This window comes from Lissotriton vulgaris, chromosome 1_1 (genome assembly GCF_964263255.1).
Source record: "Lissotriton vulgaris chromosome 1_1, aLisVul1.2, whole genome shotgun sequence".
NCBI classification, from domain to species: Eukaryota; Metazoa; Chordata; class Amphibia; order Caudata; family Salamandridae; genus Lissotriton; species Lissotriton vulgaris.
Window position 1 is genome coordinate 87,111,088 of NC_141685.1, and position 23,825 is coordinate 87,134,912.

The following is a 23,825-nucleotide window of genomic DNA, read 5'->3' on the forward strand; positions in this document are numbered from 1 at the left end:
AAAAGAAGTGAGATTGGTGAAGCCTGAATATAAGATCAACTATCGACCAGTTGCCACAATATAGTTAACCCCTTTGCTGCGGCAGCTATTCCGCCGCAGCGCTAAGGGGGCGGGGGGGGCGCTCAGCGCCCACACGCTGGTGACGGAAGCGCTCCGTCAACAGCCTCGGGTGAGCTGTGCTGATGACGGAGCTGTTCCGTCATGGCCCCGCCCGCTCAATAGAACGCGCCGTGCAGGCGCGAAATAAGCTCCGCGCAGGCGCGTCCGGTGGGCCATGACGGAACCGCTCCGTCATCAGCACAGCGACACCGCGGCTAATGACGGAGCGGTTCCGTCATCAGCATCGATGCGGTTAATGTGATCTTCCTGGTCCATGTTGAGATTAAAAACGGTGGCAGAGAAATTGAGGAACTAATGGCCCCTATCACTATGTGAAAGTGTCAATCACCTATGGACCTGCTGGTAAGCTGGGGTCTATACTTCAGGTCAACGTTTTTCATGCCTTGTGTGGTCATGGAGCAATCTGTTGGCATTTCATCAGGACCAAATATGGGAAAATGGGTAAATGTGACCTAATCTTCTCCACAGCGTGAGGAGCTCTGTAACTCAAAGCCCTGCACCGTGCATAGGTGATAAGGTGCCTATTAACATCTTACTACCACAGGTGAGCGCTGTCTAACAGAGTGCACTAGATACGGTAACCCTCCTAAAATTCAGGACATATTAACTTATCCAATAGCGAAGACGCCGCATCAGACGGCAACTGGTTTGAAAAGCACATGCTTCCTAGGGTGTCTGCGTTCAGTTAGAGATAATGTCTGTGGGGCTGAACCTCCAGAACAGTATACTGTGAGTTGATTTATATGAAGAATGTGTACACTGGACTGTCATTTTCCTCGTCATCTCTTGTGATATGTAAAATAAAACACAACACACCGGGAGGCCAACAAATCTATCATACATTTAATGCAAAAATAGCAAAAGGCCAAGCAAACTAACAAGTGACAATTGTCTTTGCAATGGACGAGAGCATCCGCCCTAAAGCAAGTTGGAGTATATAATGCTAATGCTACACAATGTATTTTTATACACTTTTTTCCTAATACAAGTCAATGAAACGTGAACACGTGATAGAAACAGTTACTGAAACAACACTAATGAGTAGGAGGCAGGATCTTCTCTCGAGAGGAATGTGAGGAGTCCATGAGGTGCAGATCAAAGATACACAGACTAGCTGCAGAATTCACTGTTTCTGGAAATAACACTTGTTTGTCAATATTCAATTTACTACAAGATGCAGGAAAGTGTGCAGATGGACATCACTAAATAAAATGGTTCTGGGCCCTAATAGAATCATATAACTTTGCAGGCATATTAAGGCGAACAGACACATAAAATTAATATAAGAAGATTGTAATTTGGTAATGTAATATATCAATGCAGGTTGTGGCATTGATGTGTATGATGTGTAAACAATTATCGGTATTAAAGAAACCAGTATATCCAGTTATGTTTTCTCAATTCCTTCTTCCTAGAGGCCACCACTGCTGCTATCCAGCTGTGTTCAGCAGTGCCTCCTGTGACCTGGAATCCTGCATTTAATCAACACCAAAGGTTGTCAATGCTTCTAGCCAACTCCGGTCACTGGTGCCACTCGCACCCCACCACCCTTGGGCCTGTTATTCTTCTAGCCAGCTCCAGTCAGTAGTGGCACCTTGGACCTGTATGTAAGCTTACTAGTTAGCTCCTGTTAGTATTGGCCCCTAGGACCTGTTATCATTATAGCCAACTTGAGTCATTAGTAGCACCTTGGGACTAGTGATCATACTAACCAGCTTCAGTCAGTATTGGCTCCCTGAGACCTATTATCCTGCTAAGTAACTCCAGTCAGTAGTGACCCCTGTACCTTAAATCCTGAAAATATTCAAAACCAGAGGTCAACTCTACTGCCAACCAGTTCCATTCAATATTGACATGTATTGTTGCCCTGCCTGTAATGAATACCAGAGGCCAGCGTTGTTGCTAGCCAGCTCCAGTCTTCAGTGCCTGTCACATATTATCCTCAATAAGATCAATGCCCAAGACCTGTGCAGCTGCTAACCTGCTCTAGTCAGTAGTGACCTCCCAGACCTGTTATTCTGCATATAATCAGCAAGGCTTCGGCCCTAATAGCACTCACCCCACATCCTTATGGTATATTAGCAATGTAATTTATTTACATCATACGGTAGGTACTGCACTATATCACACGATCCCAAAAACAAAGAAAATCAAAATTTGCCTAACCATCCAGCACTCCACCTGGTCAAAAATGACCAAATCACACCAAGCACTATAGCCTGCCACATCACATGGCACACTCAGCCACAACATGACAAGATACCACGGCAGGGATTTGGGGCCATTAATCCTCAGGCATGTATGCTGTAGATGCACATGCTTTGCATACTCCTGCCATCTTGTGTTGGGCCCAGATGTTTGCAAGTTGTTTCATTATTACCCCTAGATTTATATTTCATCACAAAAATTACCTGCATCACTCCCTCTTTTTGATCTGGGTTATTTAATTTAATTTGCTGCAGGCTATTTTCACCTTGAGCATGCTCAATTAACCTTCCATTATGATTACTAACAGTTTGAGACAATGATTGTCGATGTTTATGTAACTGCTTCGTTTCGGTTCCCAGATCTTGTGGTAATTTAATATCCTTCCAGGTTTTTAACAAATCTCTGATACTCTCCCTCTTTGCTCTATTTGTTTCCAATTGTGATGGCTTATTTCCACTTGCAGCATTTCTAAGGACTGAATTTTCCCATTCTCTATCATTTTTATACTAGCAGCTTGATTGTTTAGGCAATTATTTTTTATAACTGCTTGTACCTCCGATAGATCTTTATTAAATAGAGGGTAAAAGGGTTTTGTTGGAGACATTTGTTTACCCTCACCTTCACAGTATGATATTTGGTCATGATTGTTTCCAGTGTTCAATCTCACTATATCTGATGCATTTGTATTTTTTTATACTTTTAGAAGCTTTATTTCTTGCTTTCCGTTGTTTTTTCCTCTGTCTTTTTGATAGATGATCCCTCATATCCATTGTTGATGAAAATCAACATTGGATATGGCAAAATTACTTATGGAATTGACCATAAGTTATTTTGCCATTGTATTTCAACATCTCTATCGTTAGACCATAGCATATTCATGTTATAATCGCCGGTAATAATAATCTCAGGTTGGATGTCATTGTCAAGTTGCTGCAATATCATAATTATCAAATTGGTCGCCATTGTTCTTCGTAATTATATACGTTGATTACTACAAGAGATGTAATTAAATTTTGTTCTTTGTATCATATTTTGACAATTAGATAATCCTTTTGACTTGGGACGTCTATTTCACTTTCCATTTTTAGCTCAGTTGATATAAAAATAGCCAAACCCCCACAAGGTCTGCCATAGTTACTTGTTCTCTTAGCTAATGAGTAATAACCCTATACCCTTCCAATCTAAAAAGAACTTAAGCCCAAGTCTCTTGTAAACAAATGATTTGAAAACAGCACAAAGTAGCGAGTTGGTTATTCTGAATCTTTGCTTGAACCCCATTTATATTCCACAAACATAATCTGACACTTTCATTCATAATTGTTGGCCCCCTTAAAGAAACTTCAGATTGTAGATGTCAATCCTGCCTGACATTATGGAGGGCTGCTGTTAGCCAACCTAATTTGACAGTGTCAAATAATAGGTCCGCTATTTTTTCCTCTAATGATTTGAAAAGATGCCCGTTGGTCATACCTGTGGGTTTTTTAATATTGAGTATTTCTTATTATTCTCGGTTCTCATTGGTTATGATTTTGTAATTTTGTTGAAACAAAAGGGCTTGGATAGGAAGGTTGCAGGGGAGTTGTTATTTTTATTCCCCAGTCCTGAAAGAGATTATGTTCGTCCATAATAAGGCTGGCGGCAGTAGAAGATGTCCAAATTACTAATGTTGATTTGCGATTATTATTCTTGAAGTGTGGAATTCAATTGATTCTATGTCGGTACATTTAATTTTCTTTCATGAGGGTACTGCATTACACAATTTTAATATGTTCCCACGAGTCAAGATGTCATTATTACCCCTAGATTTGTATTCCAGCGTAGAAATTACCTGCACCACTCCTTTTTGATCTGGGTTATTTAATTTAATTTGTTGCAGGCTATTTTCACCTTGAGCATGTTCAATTAACCTTCCATTATGATTACTAACAGTTTGAGACCAAGATTGTCATTATTTATGTAACTGCTTCGTTTCGGTTCCCAGATCTTGTGGTATTTTAATATCCTTCCAGGTTTTTAACAAACCTCTATTCGTTTCATCCCCTCTGATACTCTCACTCTTTGCTCTATTTGTTTCCAATTGTGATGGCTTATTCTCCACCTGTTTATTACATTCCTCCACTTGCAGCATTTCTAAGGACTGAATTTTCCCATACTCTATCATTTTTATACTATCAGCTTGCTTGTTTAGGTATTTATTTTTCATAACTGCTTGTACCTCCGATAGATCCTTATTAAATAGAGGGTAAAAGGGTTTTGTTGGAGACATTTGTTTACCCTCACCTTCACAATATGATATTTGGTCATGGTTGTTTCCAGTGTTCAATCTCACTATATCTGATGCATTTGTATTTTGTTTATACTTTTAGAAGCTTTATTTCTTGCTTTCCGTTGTTTTTTCCTCTGTCTTTTTGATAGTTAAACTTCAGGAGCTGCGCCTGTCATTGTTGATTGTGTTGAGCATTGGTTTATCAATTCTTGATCTTTTGTTTTATCATCTATTTTTTCTTTAACAACAACAGTATTGTCTTTACATTTTATTGTATCTTTAGAGGGGCAGTCGGTCTTGATGGGTTGAATTCCCTTTTACATTGTCAATTATTGTTTTTAAAATATCCTGAATGGTAGCCAATTTGTTAATTAGTGGGGCACAACTACACTCGGCATACGTAGATATTGGCTGAGATTGTGCCCTTACAATTAGATTATTTTGCGTTGTTATCTTCTGCTCAGTTCCGGCAACAGAGGATGCCGTAGCGCTCAAGAGATGTATTTGGGCCTCCTTTTTGTTGGACTTAAATGTTAAAGCTTCCAGAGTTAATTGCGAGGTTTTGAAGAATAAATCCCAAATTGCTCCCGCGTTCCCACTTCCTGGTACCTGAGTACCTGGGCTATGGTGTTGCCCATTTATGAATGATAGGTCCTTATACTCCTCTGTTTGTGGTTCCTTGAAAATAATGTCCCTCGTCAAAAGAATTAATGAATTGTGGATTACTCTTCAAAACGTCTTATACATATGGAGTACTCCAATGCTGCAGAGCTTCTGGGTTGCTGTTGTATTCATCCTTATTAATTTAAGTTCCGATATATTGATTAGATTTCGGCTAGTCCAGTTTTTTAACTGAATTTATTTTAGACCGAGTAGTTCCGATTTCAGTGGGGTATTGGCTTCCCTTATGATTTTCACCCCACCATTTAGTTCATTTGGAGCTTCTTGCTCTCGTTGATTTATTTGGCCCAAATTAGATGGTTCCCCTATACCGTTAGCTTTTCTGATTTTTACTTTCACTTCTATTGACATTGGCTGCCTAGTTGGTAGTAATTGTTGAGTATCTCCCATTGTTGGATTTGTGAATTTTGGGTAATCTTGTTGTGAACGACCAGGAAGTGGAATAGTTAACATCTCTAGGTCCGTTTTTTGACCCCAATGAGTGCCTTGGTCCTTAGTTGAATTTGACATTCGCTCGACTTCAGCTTCAGACTCAGGGTGGCCTGGTTCACTTACTCCTTGCTTAGGGTATATAATATTTGTTCAACTCAGTGGTTTAATTGGAGTTTGAAAATCACATGGGTTAGTTAGCAATGTTAGCATAGCACCAGTTGGATCTTTCATAAAATCAAACTTTGACAGCGACTTTCCCAGTTTCCCAAATGTATGGACCTTACATGATTTAAATGTATCTAGTATTAGTGTGTGTTGTATTTTTCTTTTCCTTTTGATAGGGGGGAAAGGTGGCCGCTCCTTTACTGACCTCATAATACACCCTCTAAGGTGAAGAAGTCTTGCTCCTTTCAGAGAATCAAACGGGCCAGTGACAAGACCAAACGGTGCTTTGATAGGACAAAAACACCTCCCAACACCTCCAAGGGAAAACACCCCCAAAGCACACCTCGGTACAGAATCCGCCGGTACTGCTGGTTACTTAATTATTTAATTAACCGATTAATTAATATCCGGGGTCCGGGTAGGGCTGTAGTCTAGGCATGCAGAGTAATTCAGGGACCGAGGGGTGCTTCAAGAGGGTCAAAGTCTATTGTCACTTTTCCCTTTGCATAATTTCTCAGATTTTGTATTACAGACTTATTACAGACTCCAATGGCTCAGCGACTTACGGACCGATCAACCTTTACTACTAGTCACACGCCACACACCTCTTGCCACTTGTCACTCACCACTCACTGTTCATTGCTTGTTCATTGCTATTCATCGCTGTCAAGAGTACAAGGGAGAATGCTGGCAATCCTTCAGGAGCAAGAGCAGGATCCAGAGCCAGTCCCACTACAGATGGCAGATGTAGGCACTCCCCTCCACTCCTCGGCTCAGCTCTGCTCTGCTCAATGCTTAGTAAATAAGTAAAATCAGGCGGCAGGCCAAGGCTCCTCTGTGCCCTCTTTGCTCCTCTGTTCTCCTCTGTGCCTCTGTGCCCTGCAGCAGCCGCCGCACCAGCAGCACCGCAGTCCAAGGCTCCTTTGACCCCTGCAGCGGCGGCCGCACGAGCAGCACTAGCAGCGCCTTAGCACCACGTTGCTGGCAGCAGCCGTTCCTGCCCCCACAGCAGATCTGTAGAACTTAAAGCGCCCGTATAACAGGACGCGGGTGAAGCGGGAGAAACCTTCGGGAGCGGGAACTGGTCACAAACCAAACCAGGGCAGTGGTCGCAGGCTCTGCTCCGCTTGCTTGTCAACTCCTCCTCGGCTCGGCCCCTCAGCTCTACTCGGTATGCTCTGCACTCAATGCTGAATCACAGGCCAACAACAACTGTGAACACCAACAGAGGGAAGAATTGCGTGTTTCCCCCAGTTAGTAAAAAAAACAGCATAAGTCTTGGCTGCTTCTGCTGCACCCAGCGTCTTATGCATCTTTGCAGTCTAATTTTTCTGTCTGGAAAAAAATTGTGTCCTGGTCCAGGTGCAGAAAAACCTAACAACTGATAACCAGGTGGAATAAAATGAACACATGAAAGTACGCCTTAATTTCATTGCCCTGCGTTCACACTCTGGACCATAGTTGAGGGATAGGTCTAGGCATAGTCCTCACAGCACACAATAGATTTGCTTGAGGCAGAGGCCAAATCTCAAGTCAGGATACCAGATACAAGTAGGTGGTAACTTAGGGCAGGGGAAAACACCTGTTTTCCGTGGAGGAGTAATTCCCTTCCCAGAAATCTGCATTACAAATTAATAATAGTATATCTTTTTTTATTATCTGTTTGGTGCCAGTCCATATGACTTTAATTTCTGCCTTTGGGATTCTATGTTACAACTTCATAGGGTACATGTATCCTTTGTGAGCTTAATAAAATGTTGAAAATTCTAGAAATCCTCACTCCTACATCCAAGTACTCTCAGGCTACCATTCTACACTCTGCTCTGTCTGAAAAACAGCTCAACATTTTCAAAATTCTGCATTGATTTGGCTTGTAAATTATATTTTTGGAAATGTACATGTATTAACTATTTAATTTTAATACTATAGGTGATTGAAATTACTGACGAAGAAAGCAAGATTTAGCACTAAGCAACTGAATGTCAGTGCCATAAGAAGGATTATTTAAACAATTTCGAAAAATCTAAGTGTGGCGAGGAAAGTACTACACCTGTAAGTGAAGTTTCTAATTTTGCATTTCATTAACCCAGAGCAAAGCCATATCTGTGCACACAGCATCCGAAATAATGTAGGAAGACCACTTCAGCATCCTCATCTGAAATATTATCAGAAAGACAAATCGCCTCAGCATGACAGAATAACGTACATCTAAAGCATCATGTAATTCTAGAGAGGAAGCGCACACTGCATAAAAGAAAGTTACAACTAAAGGTTTATTCTGGATACCATCAAAGAAAAGACGCTGAAAGAAGACTCCGAAGCTGACACGTTAACAACCAAAAGATTGGAAAATCACCTTTGTTCAACAACCGTTTTTAACCAGTTACGCAAGTTTGAGACTAACTGCCTCGAGATATGACACCTCGACCCACTCTACTCACTCTGGCGAAAACCTTAAAAATTCACCATTTTATTGTTTTCATGACCATCTCAGATTGTTTCCTTTTTATTGTGTACTGTTCGGTAATTCTATGTAAATCGCCTCAACATTATCTGTTGTGCAGGAGTGATATGTAAAACTGTTAAAGATGAAAATGGATTAAAGGAGCACCGTTGCGCTATAGCTAATATAAATAAAGCCTCGTCTTCAGGACTACAAACCTTAACCTTACACCAAACATAGAAAGGGTAGAAGGAACGGATATTCTGCGACTAATGATCCACAATAGTACTCTGCACGTTCAAACGCCCTCAGTTACTGCCATTACGTCAGTACAAAACGGACCTTATCAGTTTAATCATTAAATATCAAACCAACACCTTATTACTGCATTGCTAAGAACCTATACAAATAGATTTGAGAAAAACTTCAGTCACAATTTAAGTTGCTGCCGGAGAGGCTAAAGACTATTATCTGCTAGAAAAATTTCAACAGGTGTTACAGGACTGCTTCCAGACAGTTTGCTCAATTCAAGTGTTAAGAAAATTACACACAATTTTTAGAGATAAGTGCTGAACATTATCTAAACAAGCCCGAAGTTGGGGAAAAAAGTTACCTGTGCCCAAAAAGATACAGCCATAAATCTTATCTCACAGAATTTGACAGAATGCACACAGGGGGAAACCATCCTCAGTGCAAAGTATGCCACAAAAGTTTCAGGCGTAAGTCTTATCTCACTGAGCATATGAGAATCCACACTGGGGAAAAACCTTTTCAGTGCTTTGAATGTCAGAAAAGGTTTAGAATCAAACTGAGTCTATACCGACATGCAATAACCCACTCTGTGGAAAAACCTTACCAGTGCGCTGAATGCTCGAAAAGTTTCAACCAAAAATCTTATTTAACTGAACATATGAGAATCCACTCTGGGGAACACCCTTATCAGTGCTCTGAATGCCAGAAAAGGTTTTGTAACAAATGGAGTCTATCTCGACATACAATAACCCACTCTGTGGACAAACCTTATCAGTGCCTGGAATGCCAGAAATGTTTCAAAGACAAAAGCAGTCTCACTCAGCATACAAGATACCACTCTAAGGCTAAGGAAAAACGTTATCAGTGCTCTGTATGCCAGAAATGTTTCAGTGATCAAAGCACTCTCACTCTGCATACAAGAACCCACACTGGGGAAAAACCTCATCAATGCACAGAATGCCAGAAATGTTTCATATACAAAAACAGTCTCACTCAGCATAGAAGAACCCACACTGGGGATAAACCTTTTCAGTGCTCTGAATGCCAGAAATGTTTCAGTTTCAAAAGCGGACTCACTGAACATACAAGGACCCACACTGGGGAAAAACCTCATCAGTGCTCTGAATGCCCAAAACATTTCAAACTTAAACCACTTCTGACTGCACATGTGAGATTCCACACAGGGGAAAAACCTTATCAATGCTCAGAATGCCAGAAATGTTTCAGTTTCAAAAGCAGACTCACTGAACATACAAAGACCCACACTGGGGAAAAACCTTATCAGTGCTCTGAATGCCCAAAACATTTCAAACTTAAATCACTTCTGACTGCACATGTGAGATTCCACACAGGGGAAAAACCTTATCAGTGCTCTGAATGCCAGAAATGTTTCAGTAGAAAAAGTAGTCTCACACGGCACATAAGAATCCACACTGGGGAAAAACCTTATCAGTGCTCTGAATGCCAGAAATGTTTCAGTCAAAAAGACTGTCTCACTCTGCATACAAGAACCCACACTGGGGAAAAACTTTACCAGTGCGCTGAATGCCCGAAAAGTTTCAACCTTAAATCTTATTTAACTGAACATATGAGAATCCACTCTGAGGCAAACCCTTATCAGTGCTCTGAATGCCAGAAAAGGTTTTGTAACAAACGGAGTCTATCTCGACATACAATAACCCACTCTGTGGACAAACCTTACCAGTGCGCTGAATGCTCGAAAAGTTTCAACCAAAAATCTTATTTAACTGAACATATGAGAATCCACTCTGGGGAAAACCCTTATCAGTGCTCTGAATGCCAGAAGAGGTTTTGTAACAAATGGAGTCTATCTCGACATACAATAACCCACTCTGTGGACAAACCTTATCAGTGCCTGGAATGCCAGAAATGTTTCAAAGACAAAAGCAGTCTCACTCAGCATACAAGATACCACTCTAAGGCTAAGGAAAAACGTTATCAGTGCTCTGAATGCCAGAAATGTTTCAGTGATCAAAGCACTCTCACTCTGCATACGAGAACCCACACTGGGGAAAAACCTCATCAATGCACAGAATGCCAGAAATGTTTCATATACAAAAACAGTCTCACTCAGCATAGAAGAACTCACACTGGGGATAAACCTTTTCAGTGCTCTGAATGCCAGAAATGTTTCAGTTTCAAAAGCAGACTCACTGAACATACAAGGACCCACACTGGGGAAAAACCTTATCAGTGCTCTGAATGCCCAAAACATTTCAAACTTAAACCACTTCTGACTGCACATGTGAGATTCCACACAGGGGAAAAACCTTATCAGTGCTCTGAATGCCAGAAATGTTTCAGTTTCAAAAGCAGACTCACTGAACATACAAAGACCCACACTGGGGAAAAACCTTATCAGTGCTCTGAATGCCCAAAACATTTCAAACTTAAATCACTTCTGACTGCACATGTGAGATTCCACACAGGGGAAAAACCTTATCAGTGCTCTGAATGCCAGAGATGTTTCAGTAGAAAAAGTAGTCTGACACAGCACATAGGAATCCACACTGGGGAAAAACCTTATCAGTGCTCTGAATGCCAGAAATGTTTCAGTCAAAAAGGCTGTCTCACTCTGCATACAAGAACCCACACTGGGGAAAAACCTTATCAGTGCTCTGAATGCCAGGAATGTTTCAGTGAAAAAATCCATCTCACACTGCATATTAAAACCCACACTGGGGAAAAACCTTACCCATGCTCCGAATGCCAAAAATGTTTTAGCCAAAAATCTAATCTCAATGAACATGTGAGAATCCACACTGGAGAAAAAACATTATCAGTGTTCTAAATGTTAGAAAAGATTCAGAGGTAGAGATGGTTACAAGCACCATAAGAAAACACACCATCAAAAATAATTCAGTGCTATGAATGCCAGAAAAGCATCAATTTTAAACGCAACCTCACTCTACATGAGCAGACGCACACAGGGAAAAAACATTACCAATGCTGTTAATGCCAGATATTTCTATTTGATAGGCACAGCCTCGCTAACCAGAAGCGACTCCATACTGATGAAAAACCTTATGAGTGCTCTGAATGCCAGAAAAGCTGCAGAGAAAAACGTGATCTCACCATGAGAAACTCCACACTGGAGAAAATCCTTATGCCATAAAAGCTTGGATCTGAAAGACAGAGTTATGCTTCATGAGAGATCCCACTCTGGGGAAATACCTTATGAGTGCTCGAAATGCAAGCAAAGTTTTGGTTACAAATTACTTCTCACTTGTCATGAGCGAACTCACACGGGGGAAAAATGCCTTATGTGTGTTCTGAATGTCAGATAAGGTTTAGTCTCGAATACAATGTCACTTCATATGAGAGAATTCACACTGGACTAAAGCCATATACAGGAGGGGAAAGCCAGAAACGTTATACTCAGAAAGGAGATCTCACTACACATGAGAAATGCATCCACACCAGGTGAAAAGTAAGGCGTAGCTTGAGTTGCAGAAAGCTTCTAACAACCTGACTTTACATGAGAGAGCACATATTGTAGTTGCAATAGAATTCATCAAGAAACTCTTGCAGGGAGGGAGGAGCCAAGATGGCGACCGGAGCAGACGCTTGAGCGCCCGGCTCCGTCGGCCCTTGGCTCTGTAACAACATCCTGATTGCTATCCTTATCGTTTCTGGAGGCGAAACGTGTGCGACGACGCGCTGACCACGCCGGTACTTTCCCGAAGTCCCAGCCTGCCCGGATGCCGGAGTTGTGTGTGATTGTGCTCTCCGCCCTGGACCCTCGCTCCATTGTCGCCCTTGCCGGCCCCTGGAGGCTCCGCAGTGACCGGACCCACTAGCGCCACTCCGAGCCGCGCGGTCCTGACCGCACTCCACACCACGGACTGCCGTCAGCTGTGCCTGGGAGGTGATGGCCAAACAACCGCTGCACCCTGCGCCTGAAAGACTAGGGCTGTGAGGTAAGCCCCGGAGGAACGAGTCTCCTGCTCCGATCTGTGGAGCGCGCTGTGGGAGGCTGCCGGCCCCCTTTTCCTGTCGTCTAACCGGCTGCAAGGGGAACTTGAGGGACGGGTGGCGACTCTCAGCATTCTTTGTGGCGGCGCGGACCTGAGGGGAGCTGGCTTTCTGCTGCGACCTCCCCCCCAGGCCATTATACCGTCCTGCGGTAAACATGACTTTATCTGCCTGCCCGCGGCTGGGGGGTGATAGCCCGGTCCTGCCCGCTGCCTGCTTCGCCCTCCCTACATCAGGCACCAGCTCTACAGTGCCGTCCCGGATTGATGCCAATGCGGGGATGCAGCTTCCACTGTCATGCGGCTCCGTTCTGGCCGTCCTACGGGACTTTCACTTGCAAATGCGTGCTGGTTTGCAGGCGCTGAGTGAGCAGTTTGACTCCATGCTATCGGCTGCGGGTCGTGAGCGCCTCGTCTGTTACCAGCAAGGCGTGGGTCTGCCTTTGTCTTCATGCGGGGATACAATGACTACATGTGATCGTGCTACACTGGTGCCTGCAACTGGCTTTCCCGGCACCCATGATCAGCTACTCTCCCGCTCTGCTGCTGATACTTTGTTTCCCCGTCCATCGATGCCTGTTTCATTGTTGCCTGCCTCACCGCGTCTGCAGAAGTATCCGGCTGGGCAGCACCTGACACCCTCGAGGACTCATTTACTGTGGCCCTCGTCTTCTTTCCTGCGGAACTCCTGTGCTTTAGATGCCCTGTTGGGACTTTGTGTAGTGGACAAAGGGACCTCTACAGATGGTCGGCGGCCATTTTATGCTCCTGCTTCACTTTCTTCTTCTGAGCGGCCATATTGTCTTTGTTTGCACGGGATGCGGGGCCTTCATGTAGGAGCTGGCTTAATCTCACGCCCGCGGTCAGGCCAGGGTTAGGCTGATTCATGACGCTATGGTTTCACGGGTGGGCTGGACTGGGATTGGAACTGCTATGTATATGCTGTGTGCACTCGTCGCGAACTGTCTTCTTCCATCTATAATACTGTGACAATTTATTTTAACACGACTGCTTTTGGTGCAGTGGGTTTTCAGTGTGTGGAAGCTGTAGATGGCCGAGGGTTTCGGGCGCTCTGATGTTACGTAGGCTCCTCCCCACCTTCTTCTTTTTGGGAGTTTAGATTAGAATAGTTCTATTCTTTTCTCACCCCCTTTATCATAGGTGTAAACGTTTTTCTATCTTCCTTTTTATTCTACTCTTGCTCTCCTTTCTTGTCTATATTTCGGGTTTTAAAGGGCGACAGGCACTATGCTGGGGGGGGGCAGGCCGTAGCCTCCGCATTGGTGTAGGGTGGGGGGGGTAATTTACTATTTCTTATTAGTTCTATGGGCCTTTCTTTCCTTTTATGTTTTCTGCGCTTTACTTGCTTCGATTCTGGGTCCGGGTTTGGGGTTGGCTGAGTGGGGGCGGCACTGAAGGGGTGCGTAATTGCTGATGTGAATATCCTGTTGTTGATTTGCACCGCCTCACTGCCTGGGATTTTAATTTCCATTGTTGTTTTCAATAATGTTGCCGCTCTCCCGTGTTGTGAAGATACCGTGCGGACTCGAATCTCCTTGGTTCTTATTCTTCACTGCCTTTTTCCCTGATAAAATTATATAAAAAACTTTAAAATTAACCTTCATTTCTCCTATCCCCTGGTGTCATGGGTCTCTCCAGTGTAACATTCATAAACCGTTGCTGTTTTTGACCGTTGATGCTAAGGGGCCGCAATGTTTGTATCAGTGCTTAACCGTATCGTGGCCGGCCTGATGGTTGTAGGCCCGTATTTGTTCTTTTTATATGCACGAATAAAGGTTTTCAAAAATAAAAAAAAAAAAAAAAAAAGAAACTCTTGCAGGATAACTTAGGCTGCCCTCATGCAACCTCCAAAGAAATTTCAGGTCTTGAAAATGTTTTAATTTCAACAAAATCCACAATTTGATTATCTGAAAGTTACAAAACTCTCAAGGTCTTTACTTGACACAGAGAAGTGTTAGTGCTTGCAAAAATCAAATAATTGCCAAAAAAATCACAAGAATTTGATTTGATTTGATTTTGATCTCCTGGTGTTTGTCCCGCCCTGTAAAAATAATCGCGAATGGCACCATGTTCAGCACAAGAGGGTGCAGCTGCTTCTTCAATGCGAAAGAAGTTTTCTCAACGCAAGTGGTTGTGACCTGCCGCGACCACTTGCATTGAGAAATCCGACGATCTGCTTTGAGAAATCGCCCCAGGAGGTTGATTTTGCTCACCAACTAGACTACGGCGAGCGCAAGCAAGGAAAAATCTCATTAGGAGGTGGATTTTCCCTGCTGAGGCACATGACGTTGAAGAGCGCAAGCGTAGAAAAAAACCTCGCTACGCTCCTTGGAGCAGAGTTTTTAAGAACTATGCGAGCTCCAAGGAGTACAGATAACTCCACGAGCAGAGTTCACCACCCAGAATGAGATAATATACGACAGCAGGAAAACATAACAAACCAGTCACTTGCCTTCGATAATGCTCTTTCTGGTGGATACTGCTTTACCTGCAGATTCCTTACCGTGTGAATATTCCCAACTCGCCAGACTGGATCCTCAACCCTTAAAGCAGTCCTGCTGCATGCAGTAGGAGATATCATGCAGCTCAGTGTCGACGTCACTCTGCTCCAGAAGTGACAAGCGTAGAACCTTACCTGGTTAGCTGGCTGAATCCACGAGGCTCCTTGGGTGAATACTGTTGTGGGGAACCGGACTGCCTTCCCAGTGCCCGTTTCATCTGCAAAATGGAACGGCAGTGCAACCGGCCAGACGAACGCCGCGAGGGCAAGGACTACAATCCCCAGGTTCCCCGGCGGCCACGGCGCACGCCTGACGTCATCGCAGCGCCCGGAGCGCTTGAAAACTGAGGAGCACCGAGCGCTCATTGGGAACCTTACCTGGTTAGCTCGCTGAATTCCACGAGGCTCCTTGGGTAAATACTGTTGTGGGGGGACCGGACTGCCTTCCCAGTGCCCGTTTCACCTGCAAAACAGAACGGCAGTGCAACCGGCCAGACGAACACCGCGAGGGCAGGGACTACAATCCCCAGGTGCTCCGGCGGCCACGGCGCACGCCTGACGTCATTGCAGCGCCCGGAGCGCTTGAAAGCTGAGGAACGCCTCCCGCCTCGCGGGACGCGCGCGGGACTAGCCGGGCTAAGCCCGGGCAAAGGGTGGGCCCTCTGTGGCCCTCAGAGGCCAAAAGAGGCCTGGCTGGGCCACCCCATTTGACTGTGGACATTGAGAAAAACTGAGTAAGTTAATTATATATGGACACGATAGCTTATTGTGTGGTTCTTGCTTACTGGACTACGCACCGGCTAGGTGGGTTTCCTGTGTGTCCTGTTCTGTTACTTGGCCATATATAGAAACATCACTCGTATTATGACTACTAAAGGGGTCCATAAAACTATCATCTCCAAGGGGGGATCGCTCAAGGGGACAATAGACCACTACTTAACAAGGCAGCATCTGCTATTGAACGTGAAATAGTGAGAGCCGAACAACGCCTATCTGTAGAAAGTACATCTAATAAACGATCTTCCCTGGTGTTAATCGAATCTTCACAACCTCCATCTGCATTAGGGGATGGAACTGAGATTAGCAATATTTCATGTACCCCACTAGAACGAGACTATGGGCCAACCAGGGATCTAAGTTGTGAGTTAACCACGGGAAAGACAGGGGCTGAGCCCAATGTACAATTTATATCAGACTTAAGTCTTCCGAGTACTGCTCTCAACTCACCTATTAAAGACAATACGAAATCTCCTACACATGCTCAGGTTCCTTTAGCTAAAAGGAAGCGTAAAGGTGCCAAACATAGGGGGAGATTAGCGAAACAACAAAAATTGTATTCAAGTCCCCCAACGGCAACAAACAGCCCCCTTACATCACCAAAGGTTTGTCCAATACCACGAGTCCCCATATCTACCCCACCATCAGACCTACTCGCCCAGATTGAACATTTGGTTAAATCTTTATTACTTCCATTGGTAGAACGGGTGAAGAGAATAGGGGAAAAGGTGGGGAGTATAGAGGAAATCACAAAGGCAAACGCCATACTCATTAAGAAAATGACAGGAAACAAGCAAACTAAGAAGCCAATTGAAACCATTGTGGCCAAAAGCATTGGGCCAGGGAATATTGCTTCAAATCAACCGGTAGCCCTGGAAACATCTTCCCTAAACACCCAGGATTCAAAATCAATCCAAAAACCTACAATAACCAAGAATGTTGCACCTATGGTAGGGCAGATTAAAAAAAGTATCAACCTAGATAGGACGGGTGGTAACCGGGCAGGGTAAACAGAAGAATAAACCGTATTGATTTACCTCCGGAGGCGGCACCTTATGTGAGTATCCACTCGGGGGTTCCAAAGCTCATAAATTGGAAAACTGAAGGACAACAGGAATTAAAAAATAAAGTAGCCTTTTGGTTAAGTAAAAACAGACCTCTCCCACCTAATATTGATGGGAACATTTTGAATGCCAGAAGGGTGGGATGGCTAGGACACATGCCAAAAGATATAGCAGGTGACTTGATCATACTAAATTTTAGGGACAAACATGTTATCCCTTACCTCCGAAGCTGGCAACCCCAAATAGGAGATAGCTCTATAGTAACCTGGGAATTAGGTGATTTCTACCCCAGAGCACCATACCTGCGATCTGTAAATCCTCGATTAGAAAACAACCATTTCGGTGGCAGCACAGGTCTTGTACCAGGTAGTTATAATATACCAATATATAATCGGTTTGACTTACTTTCAGGCCTTGAACTGACTTCCTAGGGACAATGCTGTTATTTTTATGCACCCTACACCACAGGACAGTGATTTAATTAAGTCGAATAATGAAGAAATTGTACTGTGTGAAGGAAAGACAGCTACTAACTGTGTAGTCCCCATGTCCCCAGAGAGTTTTAGTATTAACTAAGGGGAATGTAAAATGAATAATAGAGATGTTAAAGTAACCCTCCAGGGAGATCCTGGAGGGCACGAAAGGAGTAAAATGGGTAATCTGTTAAGGGCTGAGCCAACAGATGGGGCTATTTCTTCCACAAGACCCAATAGTACCATCGAAAAAAAGGAACATTGTAACATTATGTTTTGGAACGTGGCAGGACTTAGATCGAAAATTAAAAACCCTATCTGGGAAAATGTAGTAAATAAATATGATATCTTGGCATTACATGAAACCTGGTTACCAGAGCCAGTTCAAATAAATGGATATAAAACCCTGTTTACACTGGCTTTGGGGGGGGAAGATATGGGAGGGCAAAGGGTGGCCTGAGCATGCATCTTTCTAACCAGCTTAAGTATGAGAGAGTACAGTTACTCTCAAAAAACAGCTTCTATCAGCTGGTAAGGATAGATGTTAAGAAGGCGGTTAGTTTGATTATTATAAATTTTTATAATAACATCCCGAATAGCGATATTGTTATTACTATAAAACGCTGAGGGATGACCTAAAACATGAAATTGACACCAATAAGAAAGAAGTAATAATTATTTGGGGGGGGATTTTAATTATGCTCTTTGAAAAAGGGGTCAACAAGGCATTTGTGGTCTTATGCTTGAACAAGACATTAGTCTTACCCATTTTGAACACTCTGTGTGTGAGGACCTCTTAAATGAAATACTGTTTACCTATGATCTGGGATATGCTAATGAAATTGCTCAAACTTCATCCCCCTTTGTCCCGACATTTATTGGCAGGGGAGCATTGTCTGTTATTGACTTCATTATATCCGTAAATAGGTATGGTCGGCAAATTAAAAGATTCAAGACTCTTGATTTGCCAATGAGTGACCACCGGCCACTAACATTAGAGATTGAAAATCCATTTCAGGAGCTAGATGGTGAAGGGTCCTCTAGCCAGATAGTCCCTGATGTGATGCTTGGGAGGCAAAATGGCTACACACTTAAATGGAGTAAGGTGACCCAAGAAAAATTTACAAGGAATCTGGTGATTAAATGTCTAGAAAGTTTTATGATCTGTCTGGATGAGCACACCGTCAGTGAGCATATTGTTGAACAGTTTAACTTTATAGCGTCTGCTATCAGGGATAGCTTATGGGTTGAGTCCAAAAAAGGGGTAAAAGGTAATAGGAGACGGTTTGATACTTCATGCACTAAGGCCCTCCCCGACCTTAAAAACACACTACATGGGAACCCTCGAGACCTGTCATTGGTGAGAGGCTTAGGGAAAAAATATAACGATGCATTGAAAAACAGGAAAAATATTATAAAACGGGAGGCCTGGGATGCCCTCTGTGAAGCGTCGCTATCTAAAGACCCATCTGCGTTCTGGAAGGCGGTAAATGCCCCCTTTCTTTATGATAACACTAAAGCTCGCATAGAAATAGCGATTTCTGAGGATGTTTGGGTCGACCATTTTTCCAAACTCTATAGTGACCCACATGGTACGCACCAATTACTGCTCCCCATAATTAGGGAAAAAAGGGCACCGGATTCGAAATTGGTCGTAACCATGGAAGAAGTCATGGCGAGTCTGAAAACAACCAAGAGCGGAAAAGCCCCAGGCCCAGATGGGATACCAGCAGACTTGTTTAAAGAAAATAGCGAGATTTGGGGGCCTATGCTGGCACAGCTTTTTAATGCCGCTCTGGAGAGGGGACTAAATGCCTCCTGGTTCACCTCGGTAATTGTGCCAATATTTAAGAACAGAGATAGGCGAAATTGTGCATCCTACCGACCCATTTCCCTTTTGGACTCGTCCATGAAGATCCTTGGCAGAATTATTTTAGCGAAACTTCAAAACTGGGCAGAAGAAAACGGGATAATAAGTGACCTGCAATACGGTTTTCAGAAGGGAATAGGTACAGTTGAACAAGGATTACATTTATTTATTGTGCATCAAAAATATACCAGGGTTAAGGGGGAACGCTTATATTTTATGTTTGTCGATCTTACATCGGCATTTGACTGCGTGTCCCATAGTAAACTTTGGGCATTATTAGAAAGGTGAGGGGTGGAAAAAACTATTATTTGCTTCTTAAGGGAACTATACTCAGGGGCCACAGCATCTGTCCGTTATGGGAAGGGTGGAGAATGTACAAGATCCTTTGGGATCGGCCATGGGGTAAGCCAAGGGTGGGTCCTGGCCCCGTTTCTGTTCTTGATCTATATAAATGGTCTCGAGCAGCGTCTGCTGCAGGAGTGCAGGGATATGCCCATGGTTGGTAAGAGATCTGTCCCTGCACTCCTGTACGCAGACGACGCGGTTTTAATGGCTCAGACGCCCCTGGCGTTACAGAACCTCACAACATCATTTAATAAATTTATGTCAAACCTGGATCTAAAAATTAATTGTACAAAAACGTTTTCCATGAACTGTGGTACAGGAGGTAAGCAAAGAAGGAAAAATATTTACATAAATAATACTCCCTTGGAATCTACCCCTACCGTTCCTTATTTAGGTATCCTGTTCCATGAGACTGGCACATGGGCAAGTGCGGTAAAAGCGAGAACACTCTTGTTCTCAAAAACAATAATGGCTTTAAAAAGTGTTATTAAAAAAATGGGGGAAAAAAACAATTAGGGAAATTTTAACTATTTATAATGCTACTTGTATATCAGTTGTTCTTTATGGATCAGGCCTCTGGGGATATGCCAGTATAAAAACAATTCAATTCGCCGAAAATATGTTTTTGAGACACATTTTACCTGTTCCTGAGAGTGTTTCGACTTATATTTGTCATGCAGAGCTCGGCCGCAGATCACAGACACAATTAGAATACAGCCTATCCTCCTCTGGCATAGGGTATGGACTACTAATGAGTGTGTCCTAAATCGCGCTATTCTTTGGGATGTCTTAGAAAAAGTGAGTAGGATCAAGTGGCTCGATTATGTTAAATCTTTCCTAGCTGAAATTGATTGCAACCAATACTACGATGATCCTCTCACAATGGTTAACATACCCAGAAAAGCATTGAAAAAACTCTGTGTGGAACATCTTCAGGAGAAAAGAATAAAAGAGGAAGTAAAGAAAAAGACTGTTTCTCTACATCAAGTGATATCGTCTAGGGACAAACTACAGCCATATTTAACCTTATATATGATTAATTATGAGGTTTATCCTGACGCGTTTTATATTAAACATTGTTTTTAGACTCTTGACTTTCCCTGTTACAAATTCTTGGTCTCATGATTTAATTCTGTGCCCAAGTGATGATTCTTCAGCCCAGTCTGATATCCACGTATTATTTTTCTGTACATTTTATACATTGCCTCGCAGGAAACTTATCATCCCTATGCTTAAGGAAATGAATTTAAATCGATGCCGCCCAGCGTTTTTAGAACTACAGAGATTAGATACAGTTTTAACGGTTGCAACCGTCTCAGAATTTTTAAAACATGTTTTTATATTGCGGAATTCAATTGGCATGGATGAATTTTAACTGTCTCTTTTTGTTGAATATTGTTTTATATGGTAAATTATGCATATTACTTCTTTGTAAATGAAATTTCATGTTGTATGCTTTTATGGTTACTGTCAATTAACCATATAAAGTATTTGAACTTGAACTTGAACTTGGCAAGCGTAGATGCATAGAAGCACTTCCCATGTGCACTGTGAACAACTACAGGGGTCTATGAGTTCATTATCCCATATGCAAGCCCTGGGCAGATATTAATTCACCATTTTTATCATGATTAGAATTCAGATGAGGCCTTTTCATTTCCAAAAATTATAATTGTGTTCTCAGCAGCAAGTGTATATATAAATCGTTGAGTGATGACTGCGCAGTGCTCAAGATGAAAGTGATATGATGATAAAATAGTCAGATCCACATTTTGTTCACAAAAACAGGGCTGTAAATTGCTTATGTACAATACAAGTTAAGCAAAGGCTATTCTTAGAAGACATAATTTATATGAAATAGTCCCTGTTTAGTCAATGTTTCAACCATTCCAGTTAATTACCGTGGACTCATCAGGACGGTAGATCACCGTCTCTCCCATATGCTTCTCACACTATATTCAATACAACCCAGTAAGGATTCTTCAGTATCTCGGGGCAGCGTACCTGGGAGCCAGTGAATCCTCGGCTCGCTGTCAAACACGTTCAAGTGTGACACTTCCTGATGAGACCATCGTCATTGACTGCCCTGTCTGTGAGAAGCTGCACCCGCCCTCCTGTGATGGTGGGCAGGAAGACCTCCACCGCCAAGTGAAATGCTCGCAACTCCAACAGCTTGATGTGGAGTTGAGTCTCTGCTGGGGATGAGGGTTCCCTAATCTGTCTCCCATATGGCTTTCCCATCCCAGAAGTGATACATCCGTCGCCACTGTTAAGTCTGGGTGGAATAGGGAGAGGGGTCTGCCACTGGCATAATCTAATTCACTGGAGAATATGTTGGATACTGCCTACAATAGGGTGAGTCAGTGTCTGGAAGGACACAAAGAGGTTTTGAGGCTGCAGCAGTTGTAGAGGCAGGTCACGCAGTGGCATGATGTCCTGGACTTTGCCTTTGTGTGCCATGGCCATGAAAGAACTGGCAGACCTGTTGGGTTTGCAGCAGGGTCTGGCGCTGGCAGTGTTGAAAAACCCTACAGTAGCCAAAAGGGGATGAGATTTGTGATGAAATTGCGTGGCGGAGGCAGACAGACCCAAGGAATCTGTCTGGGGCCTAGTCTGCTTTCTTGCTTAAAAGACGAGAGCCATCGAATAGCTTGTCCATTAACGATGCTTGGGTATCTTTAGAGAAGCATAAATTACCGAACCACTCCTGAGGCGGAAGCCGGGAGAGTCTGCTCGCTGTTTGTGTTTAAAATTATATTTGCATTTTCTGTGTTTTTAAAACCACGTTTTACTCACCCTTGAGCACTTTCCCCCAGAAAGCTGATACAAAGTCCCTCGCACAGCGGATCTTAGCGCTGTTGCAGGTAGGGAACAACATCGCCGCAATCGCGCGCTCAACCCCCGGGCCACGCCCACTTCCTGAGGCCACGCCCACTCAATCCTAGCCTTCGTAAGCCGCGCTGACTCCCTATCGCGCCAAAATTACCGAACCACTCCTGAGGCGGAAGCCGGGAGAGTCTGCTCGCTGTTTGTGTTTAAAATTATATTTGAATTTTCTGTGTTTTTAAAACCACGTTTCACACACCATTGAGCACTTTCCCCCAGAAAGCTGATACAAAGTCCCTCGCACAGCGGATCTTAGCGCTGTTGCAGGTAGGGAACAACATCGCCGCAATCGCGTGCTCAACCCCTGGGCCATGCCCACTTCCTGAGGCCACGCCCACTCAATCCTAGCCTTCATAAGTCGCGCTGACTCACTAGCGCGCCAAAATTACCGAACCACTCCTGAGGCGGAAGCCGGGAGAGTCTGCTCACTGTTTGTGTTTAAAATTATATTTGCAATTTTCTGTGTTTTTAAAGCCACGTTTCAGTCACCCTTGAGCACTTTCCCCCAGAAAGCTGATACAAAGTCCCTCGCACAGCGGATCTTAGTGCTGTTGCAGGTAAGGAACAACATCGCCGCAATCGCGCGCTCAACCCCCGGGCCACACCCACTAACTGAGGCCACGCCCACTCAATCCTAGCCTTCATAAGTCGCGCTGACCCACTAGCGCGCCAAAATTACCGAACCACTCCTGAGGCGGAAGCCGGGAGAGTCTGCTTGCTGTTTGTGTTTAAAATTATATTTGAATTTTCTGTGTTTTTAAAACCACGTTTCACTCACCCTTGAGCACTTTCCCCCAGAAAGCTGATACAAAGTCTCTCGCACAGCGGATCTTAGCGCTGTTGCAGGTAGGGAACAACATCGCCGCAATCGCGTGCTCAACCGCCGGGCCACGCCCACTTCCTGAGGCCACGCCTCTCTCCTCCCTATATCTATGTGCATTTACCGGACGCGCAGCGAACGAGCGCAGTGGGCGCGCCATCAGCGCGCCGAAGGCGGCCAAAGGAAAGCCCGTCTGCGCCCGTCTGCACCAGGCCGGGCCCAGGGCCCGAAACCCCTGGAGGCTACACCACAATACCTAGGGTTTATACGCCTGAACTACTACTCTCCATGCGACACCCTATCAAACAAAAATGTCAGCTCCTACCAAATGATAGGCACAATTCCATCTCGTGTACGTCCTGCAAATTCAAACTTGATGTTCCTCAGCTCTGTCGGCCCACTGTCGTAAACCGTAAGCCGGCACACACGTGGCTTCTAGGAAGCCTGAACTGTAGATCCCTCAGCAAAAATAAAAGAAACATATTCGACCTCTTGTCCGACAACTCT

At 43.7% G+C, this 23,825-nt stretch overlaps 1 protein-coding gene across 1 annotated transcript in view; it reads left to right on the forward strand.

Moving 5' to 3' along the window:
- Window positions 1-450: 450 nt before the first annotated feature.
- The window catches only part of LOC147737478 (uncharacterized), a 70,235-nt gene continuing 46,860 nt past the window's right edge, over window positions 451-23,825 (forward strand). Inside the window, exons 1-5 of the mRNA XM_086952132.1 lie at window positions 451-462; window positions 8,905-11,370; window positions 11,452-11,527; window positions 11,612-11,653; window positions 11,721-11,853. Coding sequence (XP_086808258.1) covers window positions 451-462; window positions 8,905-11,370; window positions 11,452-11,527; window positions 11,612-11,653; window positions 11,721-11,853 — 2,729 coding nt within the window. The remainder of the gene's footprint in view (window positions 463-8,904; window positions 11,371-11,451; window positions 11,528-11,611; window positions 11,654-11,720; window positions 11,854-23,825) is intronic.